Source organism: Sceloporus occidentalis, unplaced genomic scaffold, assembly GCF_023333645.1.
Source record: "Sceloporus occidentalis isolate IW3139 unplaced genomic scaffold, rSceOcc1.0.p SCAF_6, whole genome shotgun sequence".
NCBI lineage: Eukaryota > Metazoa > Chordata > Lepidosauria > Squamata > Phrynosomatidae > Sceloporus > Sceloporus occidentalis.
The window spans coordinates 124547828-124568980 of NW_028316986.1; the positions used below are offsets into that span (position 1 = coordinate 124547828).

General features: G+C 38.7%; 2 protein-coding genes across 10 annotated transcripts in view; one reads left to right on the forward strand and one right to left on the reverse strand.

Moving 5' to 3' along the window:
* The window catches only part of IMPG1 (interphotoreceptor matrix proteoglycan 1), a 131600-nt gene extending 129209 nt beyond the window's left edge, over nucleotides 1–2391 (forward strand). For 5 of the 7 annotated variants that reach the window (XM_089530885.1, XM_089530890.1, XM_089530887.1 and 2 more), the window contains one exon: nucleotides 173–2391. The gene's annotated coding sequence lies outside the window, so the exon portion shown is untranslated. The remainder of the gene's footprint in view (nucleotides 1–172) is intronic. The other 2 variants (XM_089530886.1, XM_089530891.1) reach the window with 1 other exon arrangement.
* An 892-nt stretch (nucleotides 2392–3283) lies between these two features.
* Nucleotides 3284–21153, reverse strand: part of MYO6 (myosin VI) — a 160801-nt gene continuing 142931 nt past the window's right edge. For 2 of the 3 annotated variants that reach the window (XM_089530894.1, XM_089530893.1), the window contains 5 exons: nucleotides 18784–18887; nucleotides 15433–15564; nucleotides 12904–12930; nucleotides 10063–10284; nucleotides 3284–9056 (listed from right to left, as the gene is read on the reverse strand). In XM_089530894.1, coding sequence (XP_089387020.1) covers nucleotides 8857–9056; nucleotides 10063–10284; nucleotides 12904–12930; nucleotides 15433–15564; nucleotides 18784–18887 — 685 coding nt within the window. In that variant the 3' untranslated portion in view covers nucleotides 3284–8856. The remainder of the gene's footprint in view (nucleotides 9057–10062; nucleotides 10285–12903; nucleotides 12931–15432; nucleotides 15565–18783; nucleotides 18888–21153) is intronic. The other variant, XM_089530895.1, reaches the window with a different exon arrangement.

Genomic DNA, 21153 nt, shown 5'->3' on the forward strand with positions numbered 1-21153 from the left:
GCAACCTCGAGTTTCGGTCCACAAATTTACACTTTTCTAAATGATTTTGGAATCAGAGTTGGTTTAAAGCTTTCCAAAATGGTTTTGACAGGCTTTTTTCCCTATTTCCTCTCCCTCCCTCCTCTTTCTTTCTTTCTCTTTCTTTTTTTCCTTCCTCCCTTCCTTTTTGTAGCAACAGGACTTCCTCGTGTGATATTCACTCACCAATTGAGTCTTTGAGAAGACCAGCATCAAAGACTTCAGAAGGCTACCAATCTATTTTCCCCCCATAAAGGCAAAGAACACTTTAACTGAAGTTTATTTTTGCTAAGAAAAAAGAAAACGGTGGCTGCATCTACTTTCCTCAGAACTGCTGAATTTCATTACCTGTAATACATATTATCAAGAATACAGTGCTAAATGTATTTAATAACTGTACAGTGTTTATATAATGAATATTTTTTGTTATCTTTAAGCTTAGATGCATATGCAGAAGTTTGTGCTGGAAATGTTAAAACCTGTGGTGTTCTATCCTGAATTTTGAAAGGGACAGCAAAATGGCTGGCATGCATACTAAATAATGGGACAAGAGTCAGAAATGTATTAGTAACTGTTATAGGTGTAATAACTGGAGATGCATAATGAGGGAGCTTATTCAAGGCTTACAATAGGAAACAATGGCCCGTTACAAACGGGTACCCTAGCACGGACTCAGTCCGTACTAGGGTTAGAAAGGGGTGTCTGGAAGAGACGCCCCTAACCCTAGTACGGACTGAGTCCATATGAAATGGCGGCAGCCGTTCCACACGGCCGGCGCCATCTTGACATAGCGGACGCACTGCGTCCGCATGTTGCGCCCCGGAAATGACGCCGTGAGTGCGCACTTCGGCACTTGCGGCATCTCTTCCAGGGCGCAGGAAGGAGCACGATTTTCGTGCTCCTTCTTTGCAGCATCCGGGAACCGTGCCGTTTGGCTGCTGCGGTTCCCGGATGCTGCAACTGGCGGCGGCAGCAGACTGCCACTTTTCGGCGGTCTGTAACCCGCCAAAGCTTAGTTTTCTAGCCAGTTGTCAGGTTTTAGTCTTAGTACCCAATGATATCTAATAAAATAGAATAGATTCTCAAAATTATTGCACTTCTTTACCTGAAACAAATGGATGCAGCTTTCTATAAAGTACTATTTTAAGAATTAACCGACATACTTTGTGTTCTATATAAGACATATTTGCTGTTACCTATACCCTGGAAAAGATAAGGTTGGGAAAGCTGCAACAGACCATAAAATACAGTCTTCACAGTATCGCAACCACTACTGTACAAGACTTCTCAGCTAGCAACATTTGGGCACAGCTAATATATATTTTTTTAAAAACCAAATATAGTACTGTATACTAAACACTACATAATACAAAATAACCCATTCTACTTTTAAAAAATCAAGTGTTTCAGATGCTTGAAACAAAGTGGGTAGTACAGGAAAGAAAGATACAGGTTAAGAGAGGCTGGAATACAAAGTCACTTCAGATAGTCTAAAGAGGCAACATAAAAGGAAACACCACAGCTCCTGTTATACTACCTTTCTCTCTCCATTTGTATAGAATATCCAAAGCCACAATTACTTTCTCGAGTAGATGTGCTTAGGAACAGCACTCTTTAAGTGGCAGTATTTTACTGCAGTTTAACATTGCTTCCTTCCTTACTGAACAGCAGGTCTTTTTACTTCAATTTATCAAGTGCATTTCTGCTCTGGGTATAATCCATGGTACCCCGAACCACCTCCTCCCTGTGTGCATTTAGGTGTTACAGCTTATCTAAGCAATAAAATGGTTAATTGCTTTTAACACGTTTACCGTTCGGTACGTAAAAGTTGAGCTAATCTTCATCTATTTATTTTGCTGTGATGTGAAGAAAATTGCCTAACAAGAAGTTACATTCTCACGTGGCTCATAGATGGTGCATTAGAAATGCATGTCCCAGAAAGTTGTTGTTTGTTGGTGTTTTTGAGTTTTACAGTGCTTAGTGGTGTAACATTCCTTATGTGTAAATGGAGAATCTTGAAATCACTGGGGAGCCTACATGGAAGCCAAGGTACTATTTCACAACTTAGATAACATTTTTAGGGAATGCCTGCGGAGACATCCAATCACATACACACCAGACACTATTGGTGGTTGTATAAATTAGACTTCTCATTGTAGTCACTATATTTTCATTTCAGAACTATATATTTTTTTGTATGTGCTTATTCATATAAATTTCTACTAGTCAAGCAATAGAAACCATTTTTACACTTTGATTTTCATTATGAAACAGATGTTCTTGACCATAACTTATCAATATCCAATATAAATTACCAAATATCTTTGCTGGATGAGAATGTTTTGTATTTCAATAAAACAATAAAATTATTTAACTGGGTCTTTGTGTAAAAGCATTGCTTCTATTATGTTCCATACTGCATACATGCCTGTGTTTTTAAAAAATCTTAACCATTACTATAGTTAAGTTTCCAAAAAAAAAAATAAAACAGTAATTAAATAAATACTAAGGACATTGGGAAAAATATTTCACAATCTCAACAAGAAATATTACTATTGTTCTAGATTTTTAAATAAATATATGCCACATCTGCTCTCCTTTATTCATTGAAGACATGACTGACTTTTTTTCCCCCAAAGTGAATGATAACATTTTTCCTCCAACCATTTTAAACCAAAGAAGGTGGGGCATCCTTCTCTGGATGTCTTCAAAAAGAGGCCGGTGAGATACCTGCTGGGGGCGCACTAGGTCAGTGTTTCCCAGACTTTGTTCCTACAGATATTTTGGATTTCATCTCCCAGAATTTGCCAAACTGGCTAGGGTTTCGGGACTTGGAAGTCCAAAATATCTGGAGTATCAAAGTTTGGGAAACACTGCTCTAGATGGAGTTCCTGCACTGACCAGGGGATTGGACTTGTTGTTCTATGGTGCCACTTCCATCTTTCTGACTTAGTGATTCTAAAACCAGCTTTGTTTTGTATTTCATGTAACAAATCTAAGCAGCACCTTCACCACATTTCTAGAAGTTCTAAAGCATTCTCTTTTCTATTTAGCATAGCATTATAAACCAAACAGTTTATGAAACTAATTTTAAAAAGAAGCTACTATCCTTTCCTATCCAATATTCCCATTTATTTCCTTTAACTTGAACATCAAATTGAAAAAAGCCAATGGAGTTTACAGAACTCCCCAGTTATTCCCATTCTTTCTTAAACAAATAAAACTCCAGAGAGAGATCAGCAGAGTAAATTTATTTTGCTGCAATTTTCAGTACATAATTAAGGTAATTTGACAAACTACTTGAAATGGTTTAGGAGGAAATAAAGCCAGAGATAAAAAGATATAATTAAAGAAGATTAGTAGAATGGAATGGAAAGTTCATGACATTTGGGTTGTTTTCTGAAGGACAATAGAGGTGCAGATCTTGGTCCTATAACTTGGGCTGCATAGACACTGCAGAAATAATCTAGTCTGACACTGCTTTAACTGCCACGGCTAAATACTATGGAATTCTGGAAATTGTAGTTTGTTGTGGCACCAGAGCTCTGTCAGAGAAAGCTAAATGTCCCACAAAACTAGTTTCTAGAATTCCAGAGCACTAAGCCATGGCAGTAAAAGTGGTGTCAAACTAGATTATTTCTGCAATGTGGATGCAGCCTTGGACTGCTACATCTTGAAACTTAGCCTAGGTTCACACCAGCATTTTCATCATCAAATGGCTGTAACCAGAATGTGATGGCTTTTAAATGCAAAACAACCATCACAGTCCAAACACTACAAGGACATTTCTATATCATATTAAATACCCTCAAAACAAAATGTGTCACACATTCAGGTTTAATCAAATGATGTACATGCATTTGTCAGTCAATCTTCCTGTTGTTGTTTTTTTAAACAGCACATAGATCATGAATACAAAAATAGCAGGAAACATTTCCTAATTCCAATTTATACAAGATTAGCTCCCCTTGAGTAAAACACATTTGCTATTCATTTTCATGCTAAAACATCAAGTAGGATTATATGAAAGATATGAGATGCTATATTCAACAATTCAACTAACTCAGTGTTAGTAATGTTAATATGGCATCCCATTTAAATATTTCTTGTTTTATTTGATGACCCACATCTTACCTTGTTTTTCTTCATAGGCGGAGGAAAATGAACACTTTTTTTCCAATTATAATTTTTGCACACCTCTATAAATCTTAGAGCACACACCCCATTTTTGAAAATTCTTACGGATAAATTACAACGGAAAAAGGAAATTAAACTACAGCTGTATACATGTTACCTTTCTCTTTTTACCTGTGGCACTTATCAATTTGACGGGGTGTTTGGTTCAAGTGTGGATGGTTTCTTACAAAGAGAGTGAGTGGCAGAGGTCAGCTAAAACCATTCTACAGACTGAAGCAAGTGGTTCAAGTTCTGCTCAAAAAATAGTCTGAGAAGACACAGAAGATATATAGAAAATGTATAGAAATGAGCATAAAAGAACTAGGAGTGCATCTCTCCCTTAATAGGGAATTGAGAGAAACATAGCTGTATCCAGCATACACAGAAAAATAGTTCATCAGTGCCCGCCCCCCCCCCCCGATTATTTTTGTCCCTTTCCTTAAACAACACCATACAAATGGCTATTATATCCAAGAGAGGTAACTGATAACAAGCCAAATGAATTCACTACTTCAATTGAATGTGATTCAAAGCTATCATCAAAAGTTCTCAACCAGCCAAACTCAGAAACAATTTGGGGGCAAACCAGGATCCTAGACATTAGTAGTTGCTATTCAAGCTGTGTGACTGGAGCAGCAGTGGGAGGAAAGGTGACTTAACTCTGACGGCCACTTTTGCAATTGATGTTGTCCTCCATGCTGCACTCTAACCCAAATAAAGTAAAATATGAAGGTGGCGTATCCTTTTCCAGCTGGGAGAAAAACTGTTTGTGGTGGGCAAATGTTCTGGGAAACATGACTTGCAAAGAGGAGGTTGTGCAACCTTTCCCCTCTACTGTTGCTCCAATTTTATTTCCCTTCATCTACATTTCACTGTTGAAATAAAACACACAAGGTCAAAAAACCTTCTGTAATTTTGGTCCAAAGTCCCACTTAAAACCAGTCAAAAAGCCAAGTTGATCAAGGACACCTTTAGCTGGAATTCACCAGTTTTGACTACAGAGCTTATCTCATTAACAAATAAGCCATCTTACCTCTTCCAGCTTGAATTCAGGATCTAGGATGCCCTCAGATGTTATCATACCTAAATCGCCACCTATCTACCCGGGATGCATCCTGAGTCGAAGCCTCGCTCAGCCAGCACTTTTTTTGAAGTTGGGGAGTTTCTGACATCAAAAATTGGCCAGCTGAGTGAGGCTTTGAAACGGGATGGTGGTGGCCTCTTGGCTAGATAGGTAGCTATTTAGGTATGATAACATCCGGGGATATCCCAGATCGGGAATTCAAGCCAGAAGAGGTAAGTCGGCTTATTTGTTAATGAGATAAGCTCCCATATTAGCTGTAACCAAATGTGATAACAAATAAAGCACAGGCAAAATGTACTTCCTGGATGCTTTTGTGAGTCCCAGGGATCGGTCTCAGAACGGAACAGAAGGGGCTGGGAATGAGTGAGGGATGAGTGAGGAATGCATTTTATCACACATACAAATCCCTCACTCCTTCCGTTCCATTCCCCATCTGTTCCTCATCTGTTCCAGAGGAGATTTTTGAGAACTGTTCAAAATAGTTCTCGAAAATCTCCTCCGCTCTGAAACAGACTGGGAACGGAAGGGCAGGGAACGGAATGAATGAGGGACTCTGTGTGCAGTAAAATGCATCCCCCACTCATTCCATTCCATTCCTGGCTCCTTTGGGACCATCCTCGTTGCATCCCAGGAGCCCTGTGCGATAAAGTCCCAGGATTCATCCTCCCCCAGCTCACTGCTCAGTTGTCCAGTAGACTGAGGAGAGCAGGATCACAAAAGAGAGGGTGGCACAGTGGAAAGAGCATCCTTATTCACCATCTTCCTAATTAATTTACTCTTTCCTGATGGACTAAGCTGATGTGATGACCTGCCTGGTCACAACCAAACTCTCCCCAGGACACAGAACAGCTGTTCTTTAGCTGTTTGGTGGATGCAGTGTAGATGGGGAAGATGACACATCGGTCAAGTTATGCCTGTGTGCCAGTCTCCCTCTCCCCAGTTGATGGGCCCTAGAAAAAATCCTACAGTGCCAGTCAGCTGAGGAGGGGAGATTGTGATGGAATTTCAGTGCAGAAAGAGAGGCAAGGTTTAAGGCAGGGTGTTTGTGCACAGGGAAAGGGTAAGTATGGGAAGCATGGGGAGGGGTACCAAGACTAGCCAAACCCTCTGTTCATTCTTACATGTCCCCAACTCACCTCCCATCACTGCATTCGGGCAAAAAGGTTGCCTGGTCCTGTACCTTGGGCTCACTTCAACATTATTCAACAAGATTTCTAATTTACTAATTTATGTTTTATTTCACCTTAATTTAACCCAACGAAAAAACCCCTGAATTAAGCCTTACATAGACAAAAGAGACAAGACTCCTCTTGTCGGATGTGTATGTCCAAAACCCACTTGAACTTGGATCTCGAAAAATGATCCAAGAGAAGTTCCATTCACACTATTCTGTGGGATGCCAACCTAATCAGCTTTATATTTCATCCACATGGCTTCTTTTTGAGGGCCAAAATGCCATTCCTGGGGATCATGGTACCTCTGGAATGCCTTGCAGTGTAGCATTGGAAACTAAGGCTCAAGGAAGTGGAAAACAGTAGAAATCAAAGCTTTTCTCCTTGAGTGAGAACTATTTTCTCCTCGAGGAAGAAGTTTTTAGATACAAGCACTGGTTCTCAATGTTTTATCAAATCTCCATATGCAACCTCTGATGGATTTTGACAGTAGACACAACCAATAAAAAGCTGGAGCAGAAACAGACTAAACTGAACCCAAATGCCAGCTACATCAACCACCTGCTTGTTGGTCTGAGTGCAGGTGGATGCAGGAAGCCATTTCAACAGTGTGAGGATGGGAATGGAAGACTATCTTCATGAGCCCAAAAGATGTTCAGATTTCAATGGGTGTTATAAATATGTTAAATTTTTACATCCTCCCACCCTGGCTGAACCTTAGAAGGCACAGAGACACTTTTTTCTTACACTTGCTACAATCTGGATATTATTTCTGCCCACTGGCATGCTGTGACAGAAGATGATGATAACTCTGTATCTGAAAAGTACATTTGAAGATTTAAAAATTAGAAACCACAAGTGTAATTAGTTTTTTTAAAAATATATAATAAAGGAATGAAATCTTCCCCAAGTGTGGTCTGTATTTAGGGCTTTAAAAAAAACCTGCAGACAATGTTGCTTTATTTCCACAAATCTCCTAACACTGAGATAAAACCAAGGCTTAGTCTGCTGATATGAACAAGCAATAGGGGCTATCCAGCAATATCTAAAAGGTAACTTAAATCTGTATGAAACCAGTAATTGTTATACATTAAAATTTTAATTACCATCAAGGATAGCATGGTCAAAAAAGAGGAACCTACAAAGTCTGAAATTGGAAGATTAGCTAAAAATAATCTGCAAGATTAGAAGAAATGGTTTATTACTTTTACACTATGAAGTCAAATTATTTGAAGCAGAACATCATGTCTGGAAATGCCAATGCTGTGCCACTCATCAAGAATCTGAAAAAAGTCTGAGAAAAGCTACAGAATCCATGTGCATTTCATGAAAGTACAAAGGAAGTACAAAATTCAGATTAGTATAGTCCAATCAGGTTTTTGTTCTCTTGAAAAATGGAAGCCATTTCCCTTATCCTCTAAGTGGATCTAGTGATATATTTTAGGTAACATTTGTGAAGTAACATTTGAAAGACTGTGAAAGGATTTCTAAGAAACTTATGACAGAAAAATAAAAACAAAATCACTTGAAGGAATTCATGTTGTAAAAAATAAAGTTATTTAAAAAAGGAAAAACACACAAATTCAACTACTTAAATATGCACCAAAATGTTTCAGTGTTTCCATTATTATTAATGTACTTCATACAGAATTGTTCTGCTTTCAACAAGTGAAATCCTGCAATTCACCCAAGACATGTCCTCAAATATTTTTTTCATAATTGAATGTATATAGATACCAAACATTTCAGACTCTACACATGTACTCCTTTGTCTCATAAAAGTTTGCTTTAACTTCTAAACAAAAGAAGTTAACATTAAGGCCTCACAATTCCAGTTAGAAGGTGCAATGTTGCCTTCATATTACACCTACTAGCCTCAACTCGGTGCCTTCCAGATGTATTGGATAGCAACGCCACTGGTCCGCTTATGGGGGCTGACAGAAGCTGTAGCCACAAGTATCTGGAAGGCTCCATGGTGAGGAACACTGTGCTATGTTATCCTGAAGAAACTAACGTTCTGAGTATTACAAAGGAGGTACTCTATAGGCAGAAAAGAAAATGCAGCTCATCGTAGCTATGTACTTAGATCCTCATAATACATTATCCTACGTTACAGCATTAGTGTCATGAGAAATGCTATATGAAAAAGAGTCAATGTATGAACAAAAGCAAACAACATACTTCACTGAAACAAATGCTTAGATCCAAGGAACTAATGAATTCACTACACAAACATCAGAAGTACAAATTAAAACCGCCACATTAATAAAATCTGTTTATATTAAATATATCTATATGATTATAGAATGCATAAGAGTCCTCTGTTACTCAGAGGCACTATTTCCCTTTATTGTTAAGGTGGGAGAAGGTTTCAAAACACCAAATGTGAATGTGCAAAGTGACTATTTATTTCAACAGGTTCTGCAACATAGCAGTTGCATAAGTAGGCCGTGCTTGTTTGCTCTCAATTGCATTTTGAAGATACTGGATTCCCCCACAGCGCTCCCAAATCTCTTCAAACTGTCTCGGCAAAATTTCAGCACCACGCTTACGAGTCAGGCCAGTCTCTTCAAGATTCAGCTCACACATCTCCATATCATCTTTGCCTGAAATTCAGAAAAGGCTGTATTTCATATAGTGCACCTTGGGTTTCTAATTTCTGCTATGCTGGACTAAACCAACAGCTATTTTAGCTAAGAACACATTTTGCTTAAAACATATCCCTAAAAGATTGGGAATGGAGTCACAGTGAAAATAGGCATCACTTCCATCTTAAGCATATTGTCTGAGCACCAAAAGAAGAGTGTGTGTGTGTGTGTGTACATAGAAATAGCTTTTTGAGGCAGTAGCTCACCTCACCACCCAAAATGCTGTATTTAGATTTCCAAGAACCTTTAAGGGCTCATCTGTGATGCAAAGCAAAATGCTAAGTGATAGAAACTCCAAACAATGGGTTGCTGACATTGTTTTGAATACGGAATGGGTATTCCTAACAGAACCTGGGGTGGGGAATGGGAGATTGTTGGGCTGAGACTTCCATTATCTCTCACCACTAATGAGAGTTGACTAGATATGACAGGAGTTGTAGTCAAACAGTGTCTGAGGTCCATGTTTCTCACCCATTTACAGCTATCCTAGCTTTACAGAGAAAAGCAAGACATCTATATTTAAAATAAGATTCAGTGTCTTACATATATAGTCAGCCCTCCATATCCATGGATTCTTTAACCATGGATTCAAGCATCAATGGTTTGAAAATATTCAACACACACACACACACATATATATACACACATACATACACACACACACACACACACACATCCAAAAAGCAAACCTTGATTTTGTCATTTTATACAAGGGACACCATTTTACTATGCTACTGTATTTAATGGAACTTGAGCATCCATAGATTTTGGTATACACGCGCACACGCACGCGCGCGTGTGTGTGTGCGCGTGCTGGAATCAAACCTCAGCGGATACCAAGGGGCCACTGTAAATACCAATCTGAATTCAAACAGGTGACTAATTTCCTGCTTCAAAACCCCCTGTCACGTGAAAAGCTAGCATGGCATTCTAAATCTAATACAAAATTAAACCAAATACCAACCAGCCACTAGCAAGATGGGTGGCTTATCTGGATGAAGCTCCATCTGACGAGCAATCCATGGTCCATCGAAGTGGGCATACCACCAGCCTTTCTTCTTGTTCTGGGGATCCTTGTATTGGTCTGCTGGGCGGATGAAGGGAATGCGGAAGTAACGTTGCTGCCGATTCACTTCAGTCTCCGGCTGCTGCCTAGCAGCTAACTGACTTGCTGCATTCTGTTGAGCTATGAGAAATAACCAGTGTGAATATAGATAACTATCAAAAGCATCAAAATCAGTCTTCAGAGTCTTCCCTTTATTTTATTTTAATTTAATTTGTGCAAAAAGCAGGAAAAGTCTGAAAATATCATCATATATTTGAGGGCAGAAGAGGAAATAAAAACAGACTATTTCTTACATTTCCCATCATGTTTTCAGTCATCACAACTGCAGGGGAGCTTGAAGTCAGGACTGCTGAGGTTGTCTGCCTGTGCACTATAATACCTTTCTAGTGAGTCTAGCCCAAGCAACAATTCAGATCCATGCTGACTTGGTGAACATGAAAAGGGCCTTCTGAATTACATCAAGAATCTCAAATGAACAATAGTTTATTGAGAATTATTGAAAGCACTTATTAAAAATCCAGGCAATGCACCTTAAATGATGTGGTGGATGCAAATGTAATGTAAAAAAGTGAGGAATGAGAAAGAATTGAGAAAGCCTCCAATCTCATATTCTAACATAAAGAAGGACATGACAGTTTTTTGAATATCAAAGACCTGAGTTTTGCAAAAATGCCACTAAAATATTTAATTATACAGTCAGCCCTTCATATCTGTGCAGGTTCCATTCCAGACCACTGCCTGCAGACAGCAAAAAACATGGGACCTTAAGTCCCATTACTGTCAATGAATACACAATAGGCACGTGGCCGCATTTGGCATGGCCATGAACATGAGCTGCCATTGACAATAATAGGGCAGGGCCATCCAGTGCTCCAATCCATGGATGGCAAGCCTGCTGATATGGAGGGCTGATTGAAGTTGAGACTGGGGCTACATCTATATTCAGAATTAATGCAGTTTGGCATCACTTTAACTGCCATGGTTCAGTGTTATGGAATTCTGGGACCTGTATTTTGTGCAACATTTAGCCTTCTCTGCCAGAGGGTTCTGGCGCCATAACAAACTACAAATCCCAGGATCCCAAATGATAGAGCGATGCCAGTTAAAACAGTATCAAACTGCATTAATTCTGCAGTGTGCCAGCAGCCTATAATAGCAGTTTAAAATAGGATAGCATTACAAGTTTCTGATGCACTACTAGAAACATGCTCATGAGAGTCCATCCCCACCAAAACCTGCTAGAGGTAATGTTTAGGTAACTGAGCTTGAGTAGTTTATTCTAGATCAATTTGTCTTTTTTGCATTCACCCAAGAAAGGACTACAATCAACCCTCCTTATCCATGGATTTTTTATCCACAGATTCAAGCATCCATGACTTGAAAATATTTTTTAAAATAGTAAAAATTCCAAATAGCAAATCTTGATTTTGCCACTGTATATAAGGGACACCATTTTGCTATGCCATTGCATTTAATGGGACTTGAGCATCCACAGATTTTGTTATCCACAGGGGGTCCTGGAACCAAACCCCAGCGGATAACAAGGGCCCACTGTATTACGTGGTTTTAAAAAGGCAAGAGTTATGAACTTCAGTTTGTTATGATCAACTAACATAAAACACAGATAAGTAATTAGATATAAAGGAAAAATTAACACCACATTGTTCTGACTGCAAGTCAATTGACCATTAAGTAGTAAATATGGCTTTGAATTTGGGTTAAGGTGACACAGAGGAAACTGCTGTCACATGCAATTTATTTATGTTCCCTCTATATCTACAGACAGGATGTTTGTAACTATGAACAGAAAGAAAAATGTCAATTGCTACAAATATTGTATGTATACATGTAGAAATGACAACTGTTTAGCCCAGAGCAGAAAGTAGTATCTGATGAAATATTTCCCATCATTAGTACCATTGGAGAATAAAGCCACATATCCATAAGAAGAAAGTAAGGAAATGAGGAAAAAGACCTGGGGGGGGGGGGGGAGACACCTTCCAGGTTTTGATCATAATTATCTACCATTTAGCAATCAACATTAACAGAAAACATTATACTCTAGACAATTTTACCTAGGAAAATTCTAGATAAAAATGGAGTTCTGTTTAATTCTATTTGAATTACCTGGCCTTAGAAACAATTTAATCAATCTCTATAAAGAATCTCTATGTACTTTGCAGAAAATTGAGGCTTTGGCTTCACTAGCACAGTAGTGAAGCATGAGGGCTAAGAATTAAGGAGCCTTTTCAGGGAATTAGATGGTATATGACAGGTCTTTTTCTTGCATACACCTGCACTCTCCCCCTTAAAGATCAACTACACCGTGAACCAAGTGCCTTCCCTGCAACAGAGGCAGTAAATCTCTTTTATATTGAGCCCATTAGACATTAGTTTTTGTTCTAAAGGTTAGTTCATTAATGACAATAGTAGTGTTTTGCTACAGGTATCTAAGACGAACAAATGGTCGACTGAAAGGGCATGCAGATTTATAATTCAGATTAATTACTCTTTTCTGTAATTACTACAATAGGACAATCTAGGACAATTTGTATATCTTCTTCAGTCACTGTTTCCCCACAATCACCGCTATTTCTTGAGCAATTTTAGACCACAAAACTATTATTGAATAGATCCTGATTTACATAAATGTAGCAAAACACTATTGTATTAGTAAAACAGAGCCTACATTTGCCCATCCTTTAAAATTAGTTGAAAGATACCATTTCCCTCACTTACTTGAGTTGTTCATAAATGGTGCAAAATCTGCAAACAAACATTTGATACTGAAGACACCAGACAACATTCCAGCCTGAGCAATGTGGAAAATTTAACATTTCCAATAATTCAATGAAAAGTGTCATTAGTCGTACTCAACCAACCAATGGGAAGGACATGAAACAGGAAACAAATTGGATATAATGTAAGGGTTCATCCTGTTCTAGGAAAGCCTGCCTTTTGGGTTTCTGCTTCTCTCACATGCACATAAGGTCAGAAAGTTTTATAGTGGAAAGGGGGAGAAGTCTGTTTTAGACATGGAATGTCAAAGCCAACATAACAGTAAACCATAGCTAACTTGGGAATCTGCAAGGAATGAAACACAGATGGGCAGTAAGAGAAGCCAGTGGAGGAGTGGATCTCTGGTGGTCCAAACCACCTGCCTAGTCCATTCATGACTATCTCATGGAAGCCAAAGTTCTCAATTTTTAACTTTTCTTGAGAGCTATCTGTTACATCCAATAATGAATGCAGAGCAACCTTTGCTGCAGAACAACAATGGACCAGAGCAATTTCTCTCAGGTCCTGATTTTAGGCTTCCCATAAGCATCTGGTTGGAAACTACAAGAAGAAAATACTGGACCTGATACTCATTGACTGGTGCTTAACCTGTTTGCTTCTATCTTTACGTCAATGTAGTCTTCTGTTGGATAACTGTAGATCTCATGCATAAGCCGAGGGCAGGTTTTGGGGCCAAAATTATGGATTTGCCATGACCCAAGGATGTCAAAGGTAAGACTTGGAGGCTCCTTCAGTGTGTGTATGTCTGCATGCAGCAAGAGGGACTCTAACTGAAGCTTTCTGCTTCAGTGTTTCAGCCTTTGTTTCAACTTTCACTCCCCAGACATTGGCAGCATGGGCAGGAAAGGGACTCTGTTTGTTTAACAGCAATCAATCACCCAGGATTCTTTCTGCTTGGCTCAAGAGAGAAAGAAACTCCTTTCCTGCACAGCATGGGGAAATCTGGAGATGCATAGTTCCACACTGCTCTGTTTCCTAAAAAGATGTTTCAATGAATATCATATCTAGCATATCAAATCTAGCAAGATATTTCCCTGCTATGGTTTGGAGAAGGCTCAGACCAATAGCACTCTGAAAAAGCAAAAATATGTCTCGGCCAGCCAAGGAAGAATAGGTTTAAGACATCCTCTACTCAAAGTTTATTCTTTGAATGAAATAAACAGGCAGCTTGCACAGGAATGTCCATCATAACTGCAGTAGCTGTAAAATGACATACACTTGTAAATAATTAAAGTAGTTGTATATCATGAACATCCAGTAATTCCTGCCTCTCTGTAGAAAAAGAATGAGAGAATGTTTCTTTCCATTTGTTTACTGCTTACAACATCTGGGATAAAACGTATCTGGTTTCTTGTATGGTTTTCATATCTTTATTAACAACATGTCTCTGATCTGCCAACCTACCTAGAAGGCATTTCAAGATTAAGATCTGGAAACACCAAGCTTTGCTAAGAACTGGAATACTTTGGGGGCAAGTGTTCTTGAGCCAATATATGCTTCAGAACAGAGACTCTAATGAGCTTTATATTAAAACTGAAAATGGAAAGCACAACCAGTACTGTTCACCCCTAATAAAAATTATCAGCATTAACCAACTCCTTGGGACAATCCCCCCTAAGTACAAAACATCCAACTAGTGGCAAGTGTGAACTAACTGCATCTGCCAAGCCAGGCAGATATCTTACTTCTGCTAGCAGAATTAGCAGGAATCTTTCTATAAATGAAACACTCTGCCAATGTTTTTATTTACACATTCACCAAGTTTAGAGTCTACAAAAAACAAACCAACTGGGTATTGCTCTTTTCCCCTCTCATTACAGAGTGCAGAACGTTTGGCCCAAAGACTCTGCTTGCCCAGTGGAGGCTACAAATGAGTATGCCACACACAAATTTGAGAATATGTATCAGGCCTGGAAGAGAGGAGGGTATACACCAGGGTGAGCAGAGGTCATAACCAGGAAAGAGGACAAAGCATCACTAAATGTAGGACATTCAAGGCAAATGTAGGACACTGCCAAATCTAAGTTGAAAACACTAATGTAACTATAACTTCATGCTGCCTGGTCATGCTTAAAATAGAGAACATTTGAAATTTCTCCTGGACAGAAAGTTGAAATGGGGGACATGTCCTGGAAAAGAAGGATGCCTGGTCACTCTGGTATACACCCTTGACACAAACTATTTCAGCTTTCCAACGTATGCCCTACTATTTGTTTTGCAGACACAATTCTGTCATGTACCTGGCCTGCTTTTAACACATTTTGCTCTGGATTACACAAGAAAATGGATACAAATAGTATATGCTGCCTATTAAAATATTCTGTTGGAGAGGTTTTTATAAAGGATTTGGCATGGTAAATGCTAGCTTTCTCGGGAGCATTGCTGACAAGATACTTTTAAGACACATTTAGATGTCTGCTATGTCCTTAAATTTTCTCTGCTTTTCAGAAACAAAGCATTTGCGCTCACCATAGTCAGTCACTGATTTTGGAGCACGCTGTTCTGTTTCTGCATTGCGCTTCTTATTCTTGGATTTCCAAGCATGGTAAACTTTTAGTCGCCTGTGAAACTCTTCTCTGCAAGCTGCCAGCAGTTCAATATCTATTTCAAACAAACACAGCAGGAGTGGAATAAGTGAGAAAAAGGTAAACAAATGTTTATGGGTTTTCTTGAAATAAACACATGGGTAAAATTATTTCAGAGCAATTTATACTTGTATCACTGCTTCTTACATGGTAAACAAATTGACATTTACAAACGTAAATGGGGAAGGAGCTTGTTTTTTTTTTAATCACTTATAAGATATTTTATTAAACGTACGGGTGCTAAGAAACTCAAACAGTTCAGCTTAAAAACACACTGTCTGTATGGCTATCTTATAGAGTTTAGACTGACTCTGCAGGAATGGATGGCTGATTAAGATTCTCCACTCACAGAAGCTAATGCACCCAGATGGCCTCCTAACAACATTTGGAGATTTTCCTGATGCTTCAAACAAACAGTTCTGTTGAAGCTATGGTTGACCTTTGGAGTGAGGAAATAACCAGGGACGTGAAGCCCTCTTCCATGGAGCATAGACAAACAATATCTTTGTTTTCATAATAATAATTAATAATAATAATAATAATAATAATAATAATAATAATAATTTTATTTATATTTTCCCACCTCTCCCAGATGGATTGAGGCAGGATTATAACCTGATAAAATATACAAAACACAATAATAAAATACAATAACAGTTTACAAATAGTTCCTTTAAAACAGGTTCTATCAAAGAGTGAGGGAGGAATAGAGATATTCAAATCTTAGTCAAGAATGGAACAATATTTCTTATACTAGGTCAGGTGGGTATGCTTGCTGGAAGAGATCCATCTTAATTGCCCTCTTAAAAGCATCCAAGTAGGTGATAAGACGGATCTCTGCTGGGACACTGTTCCAGAATTTCGGAGCCGCTACAGTGAAAGTTCTTTGGGAATTTAAGACTAATCTAATCGTTTGTAGTTCTAGCAAGTTCTTCCTAGATGTTCTGAGTGTGCAGGGCGGATTATGTAGGGAGAGGCGTTCCCGGAAGTAACTCGGGCCCAAAGGTAATAACCAACACTAGGGAATCAATGTTGATGAAACTATTGGTATGGTAATTAGTGTGAAAATGGCAGAAAAATCAGACCATGGGCAACAGCTGAAAGGGTTATTTCATGGAGGTAAATGCGCCAATAGAAGGGATAAAAAGAAAAAAGTGAGACAAAGCATTTTTCTCTTCCAGCATTGCATCTGCTCAGATGTCCAAAGGACTAGTCTTCTATGTAGAAAGGCCTATTATATTTTGATCCGCAAGAGAAGAGCGTAGACTTAGCCTGCTGTGAACAATTTACACAGCACTCTACAGATAAAATTGCTCAGATCTATCCAACTTGGATGGTCTAGCTGATACAGTCCTGGCTGGTGTATCTTTAAGGCTTGCTTCTCCAGGAATAATTGACATTTTTCAGCCTAAGCAAGTAGATCTATCATGCAGACACTGGATTTTTGCCTTTCTTGGCTTATAAAAGTGGCTGGGGGATTGGCCAACTAGTTATAGTAAATGGTGAATGCCTTCTACTACATGATTTCACCATGCCTAAAAGCAGCTGTTGCATAACCACTGCTTAAAAAGTCTTCCCTGGATAATTACCAGCCTGTCACCATTACTCCATTCTCAAGGAAGATCTTTGTGTGTGTGCTGGCTTCTCAGGTCCAGAGCTTCCTGGAGGAAACAGATTATCTACACCCCTTTCAATCTTGCTTCACACTGGTTACAGGACAAAGATACCTTTGGTTGACATTATGAACAAACTGCACAAAGAGGCAGATTAGAGGAGTGTACCCCTGTTAGTTTTTTTGGATATCCCAGCAATTTTTAATACTGTCAGTCATGCTATTGTTCTTCATTGCTTCCATGGGATGTAACCTGGAGTCACTGGTGTGTAGTGCTTTTGCTTCTTCCTGGAAGAATGGCTTTAGAAGATAGTGCTGGGGGAACCCTGTTTTTGGCCAATAGCTCTTGGTTCTCTGTCTGGTTCAACCCGGTGATATTTAATATGTACACCACTGGGAGGCCTTGTCAAGACACTAGGGGTTTGGTACCACCAATATGCTGATAGTTCCCATTTCTAACTCTTCAGTCAGTCAGTCAGTCAATCAACTAGTTAGACACATGTTCAAAAATGCCACCTTTCCAGTCAAAATAGGACTGAAAATCACATCTACTATCAGCTTTGCAGTGTTTTCTTTCTTTACACAATAGGATCTGGTGTATATGTATAAATGTTTATATTGTGTATTGTAACAAGGCTGTAGATTTCTCCGGGATCACTTGTTCTCTTACTCTCAGTCCTTGATTTATGCACACTGCTTATCTTCTATGTGGCAAATCCAGCAATCAGGAATTTGGAGCTTTTCAACAAGATTCCTTCTAAGAATTCATGGACTCCCCAAGACAGCTTCACAATTCGGTTTTTCTGCTGGGCACTTCCTATAGACTCTTCGCAAGATTGGTTCCATATATACTGTTCAGTGTTGGTCTCAATAAATGTATTAGTCATTTGTGGTCTCTATTGTGATATATTAGAGCTTTGTCATTTTGTTTATGTAATATTATGCCTTTTACATCTTTTAATAGTGCATACCTGTTTTTGTTTAGCAGTCAGTAAAGAAAAATGTACGTAACCAAAGGCCAATCTTGAAAATAGCATTGGAACAAGTTTTTTCCTCAGTTCATGCATTGCAGAATTGGCACATAATAAAGCCCTTCCCATTTCTTCTACATACCAGTGTTAGTGGCACTTTTAGGAAACTGCACTACTGAATACAAAGATGTTGATATTTACAAATAATAAATTAGGCAATCATAATATGGAGACTTATTTTATTTAGTTTTATTTGTATTGGCAATTAAAAATCCTATTGGCTTTGATAGTTAGATTATTTTTCAGTGTTAGCTGGTTTCTCCTTCCCACTCCTGGGGGAGTTGGTTGTTCAGATAGTCTGTGTAGCTTTGATTGTTTATATTTCCTTTTCCTATGAACCTGAATGAAACAGCATTTATTTCTCTACTAGTGTCAACTAAGAAGCACTTAAAGAATAAACGACCCACTATTATTAGGTTTGTATCAGGGACTTAATTATTGAGACAAGAGTTTCAGAATTCTGTCCAAGTAAATAATAAATAATAAATAAACTTTAGTCTTATACCCCACCTTTCTGCTGCAGCAATCAAAATGAATCAAAACTGCTACTGTATGAATTCTTCTCACCCCAGTGAAAGGAACCATTACTTACCACAAGAGGTATTGATTGTGTCACGTAACTCGGCATACTTCCACTTGCTAAGGTCATGTTTTTTAGTGCCAACGGCAGCTTTTGTGGCTTGAACTGCAGGTCCCCTATAAATGTTGATTAAAAGTTATAGGAACATGAAAGATAGGACTGAGTGAAGTCAGCAAATCAAAGGACAAAAAGGCTCTAAAATCAAGGGTAGACAGGCACACAGCCACAAGAAAGGCACCTACGAAATAAAGAGACAGATGTACATAATAGTATTCAACATAGTTGTTAAAAGTATTTCTTTAATCAAAAGTAACATTTTTGGACTCCTCAATGGAGAGGGTGAAGAAAAAGTTCTGGACCCTCAGATGTTTTGGGCTTTCAAAAAGTCCAAACCAACATGCCTAATAAAAAACAAGACATTTTGTCCAAACCAACTGGAGGGGGAAAGGCCCCCCATGCTTGCCTTAATGATAACTGGATGGAAACATGCAAACACACTTTACCAATGTATGCAACTTTAGAGGTGTGTTGCTCTTAATAAAAGAGTAGTAGTCCAATCCTTTCCTGGCATCTGCTTCATTCACAGTTTTAAAGAGGGGGGTGTACCTTTTTATTTTACATAACTGTGTCCTTCGCAATTGGCAGGATATGAACACAAAGCCTAATAAGTGCTTCTCATAGTTTCATAACTTTGTAAAATACAGCTGTATTGTCCAGGATACATATGGAAGATAACAATCCTTTACTGAAAGGGAAGTATAACTGGATCAATGAGAACTTCGAAGTTGCTATAGAAAGAGAAGAATGCGACTACCAATCGGGGAAAAAAACATAACTGAGGAAAGCTATTTTCATCACTGTATCCCTGGACATTCAAGGATGGCTCCATGTCCTCAAGGCTAAGAGCTGCAGCAGAAATGAGTCACATCTTTGATGCAAATACACACTCCTGCACAACCCCATTTCTAACTCCTCAAAGCTAGCTCTCACAGCTTTCATCATACCCCCTTCCCCAGCCTCCAAAAGGCTAACCCAAGTTTTTCCTCAGCTCAGCATTAGCATTTTACACTCTCTCTTGCTGTCTCCAGTCCTTTAGGTTTTCTTTTTATTCCTACCTTTTCCTTTCCTGATCACTCTACCGCATCTGAACATCTACCCTTTTCGACCCTGACTAGAAAACTGAGTTGGACTCAACAGTATTGACAGCAGTAGCACTTTCACACCTCCTGAGACTTGAGCAAAAAGGGTATGGCTCATCTTGTATTGAATATGCATATTTGCAAGGCTTACAGGGCATTTCTACAAAATATAGGGCTTATAAAAAAACAGAACTATGAATGGCTAAAATATGCAGATTTTTTTTCATACATATAAACACTTCCCACTTAGGTCAACAGAAAAATGTTGCATTATGTTAGTTAAGGTGTACAAATTAGGATAAAACTGTGCAAATTAGAATCAATTAGGCTCAATGAGGGGGGAAACTTTGTACATTTCAGTGCTGAAAGAAAAAAGGAAGGCTTTGTAACCCGATACCCAACAAAAATGGGAGGAAAATGCAATCAAAATTCAAAGGAACTGTGCAATACTGAGGCACAGATTTTCACATTCCAAGCCTATGTTCTCTGGGTGTCTCCTACTTTGGGGCCCTGTTTATGAAGTCATGCCCCCTCCTGACTCTATTTCCACCCATATCTTATGATCTTTTCTTCCCAAGGTTCATCACTAAGTGCAGACTTTACAATGTAGAACTTCAAATTTGGTTTTTAAAAAAGAGTAACAGACCTGATAAGTTAACTAACATTCAATTTCTTCAAGTGGTAAAATTCAAAGATATAGCCATGCTAGTCTGTAGAATCAGTATGTGGAGAGATCTTGTAGCATTTTTGAGACTAACTGAAAGAAAGAAATTGACAGCATGAGCTTTCGTAGACTGAAGTCTATGAAAGCTCTTGCTGTCTACGTCTTTCTTTCAGTTAGTCTCAGAGGTGCTACAAGATCTCTCTACATTCAATTTCTTTAACAGTAACAGTAACAAAGTTATAACTACAGTACCTTACAATTTTAACCTAACAACTGAATAACTTTACACCTTTTTTTACAAGGATATTTGTAAAAGCTCTGTTGTGAGAAGGTGGGAAACTATGATGACAAGGGCAGGTCTTTCCAACTGTCTCATTATTCAGTTGCCCTGAACAACATATGGCTCCAGATGCATGATCTGCAGCACAGTAAAAGCAGTTAAGTCAGCCCATCACAAAATTAATCATGGCAGGCAAGGTCATCATTTAAGCAGGAGATCAGCATGGGGAAAGACTGTGTTACCTGAGCACTGTAAGTAACATTTAAGAACAAATTAATATTTGACATTACTGTCCTGTA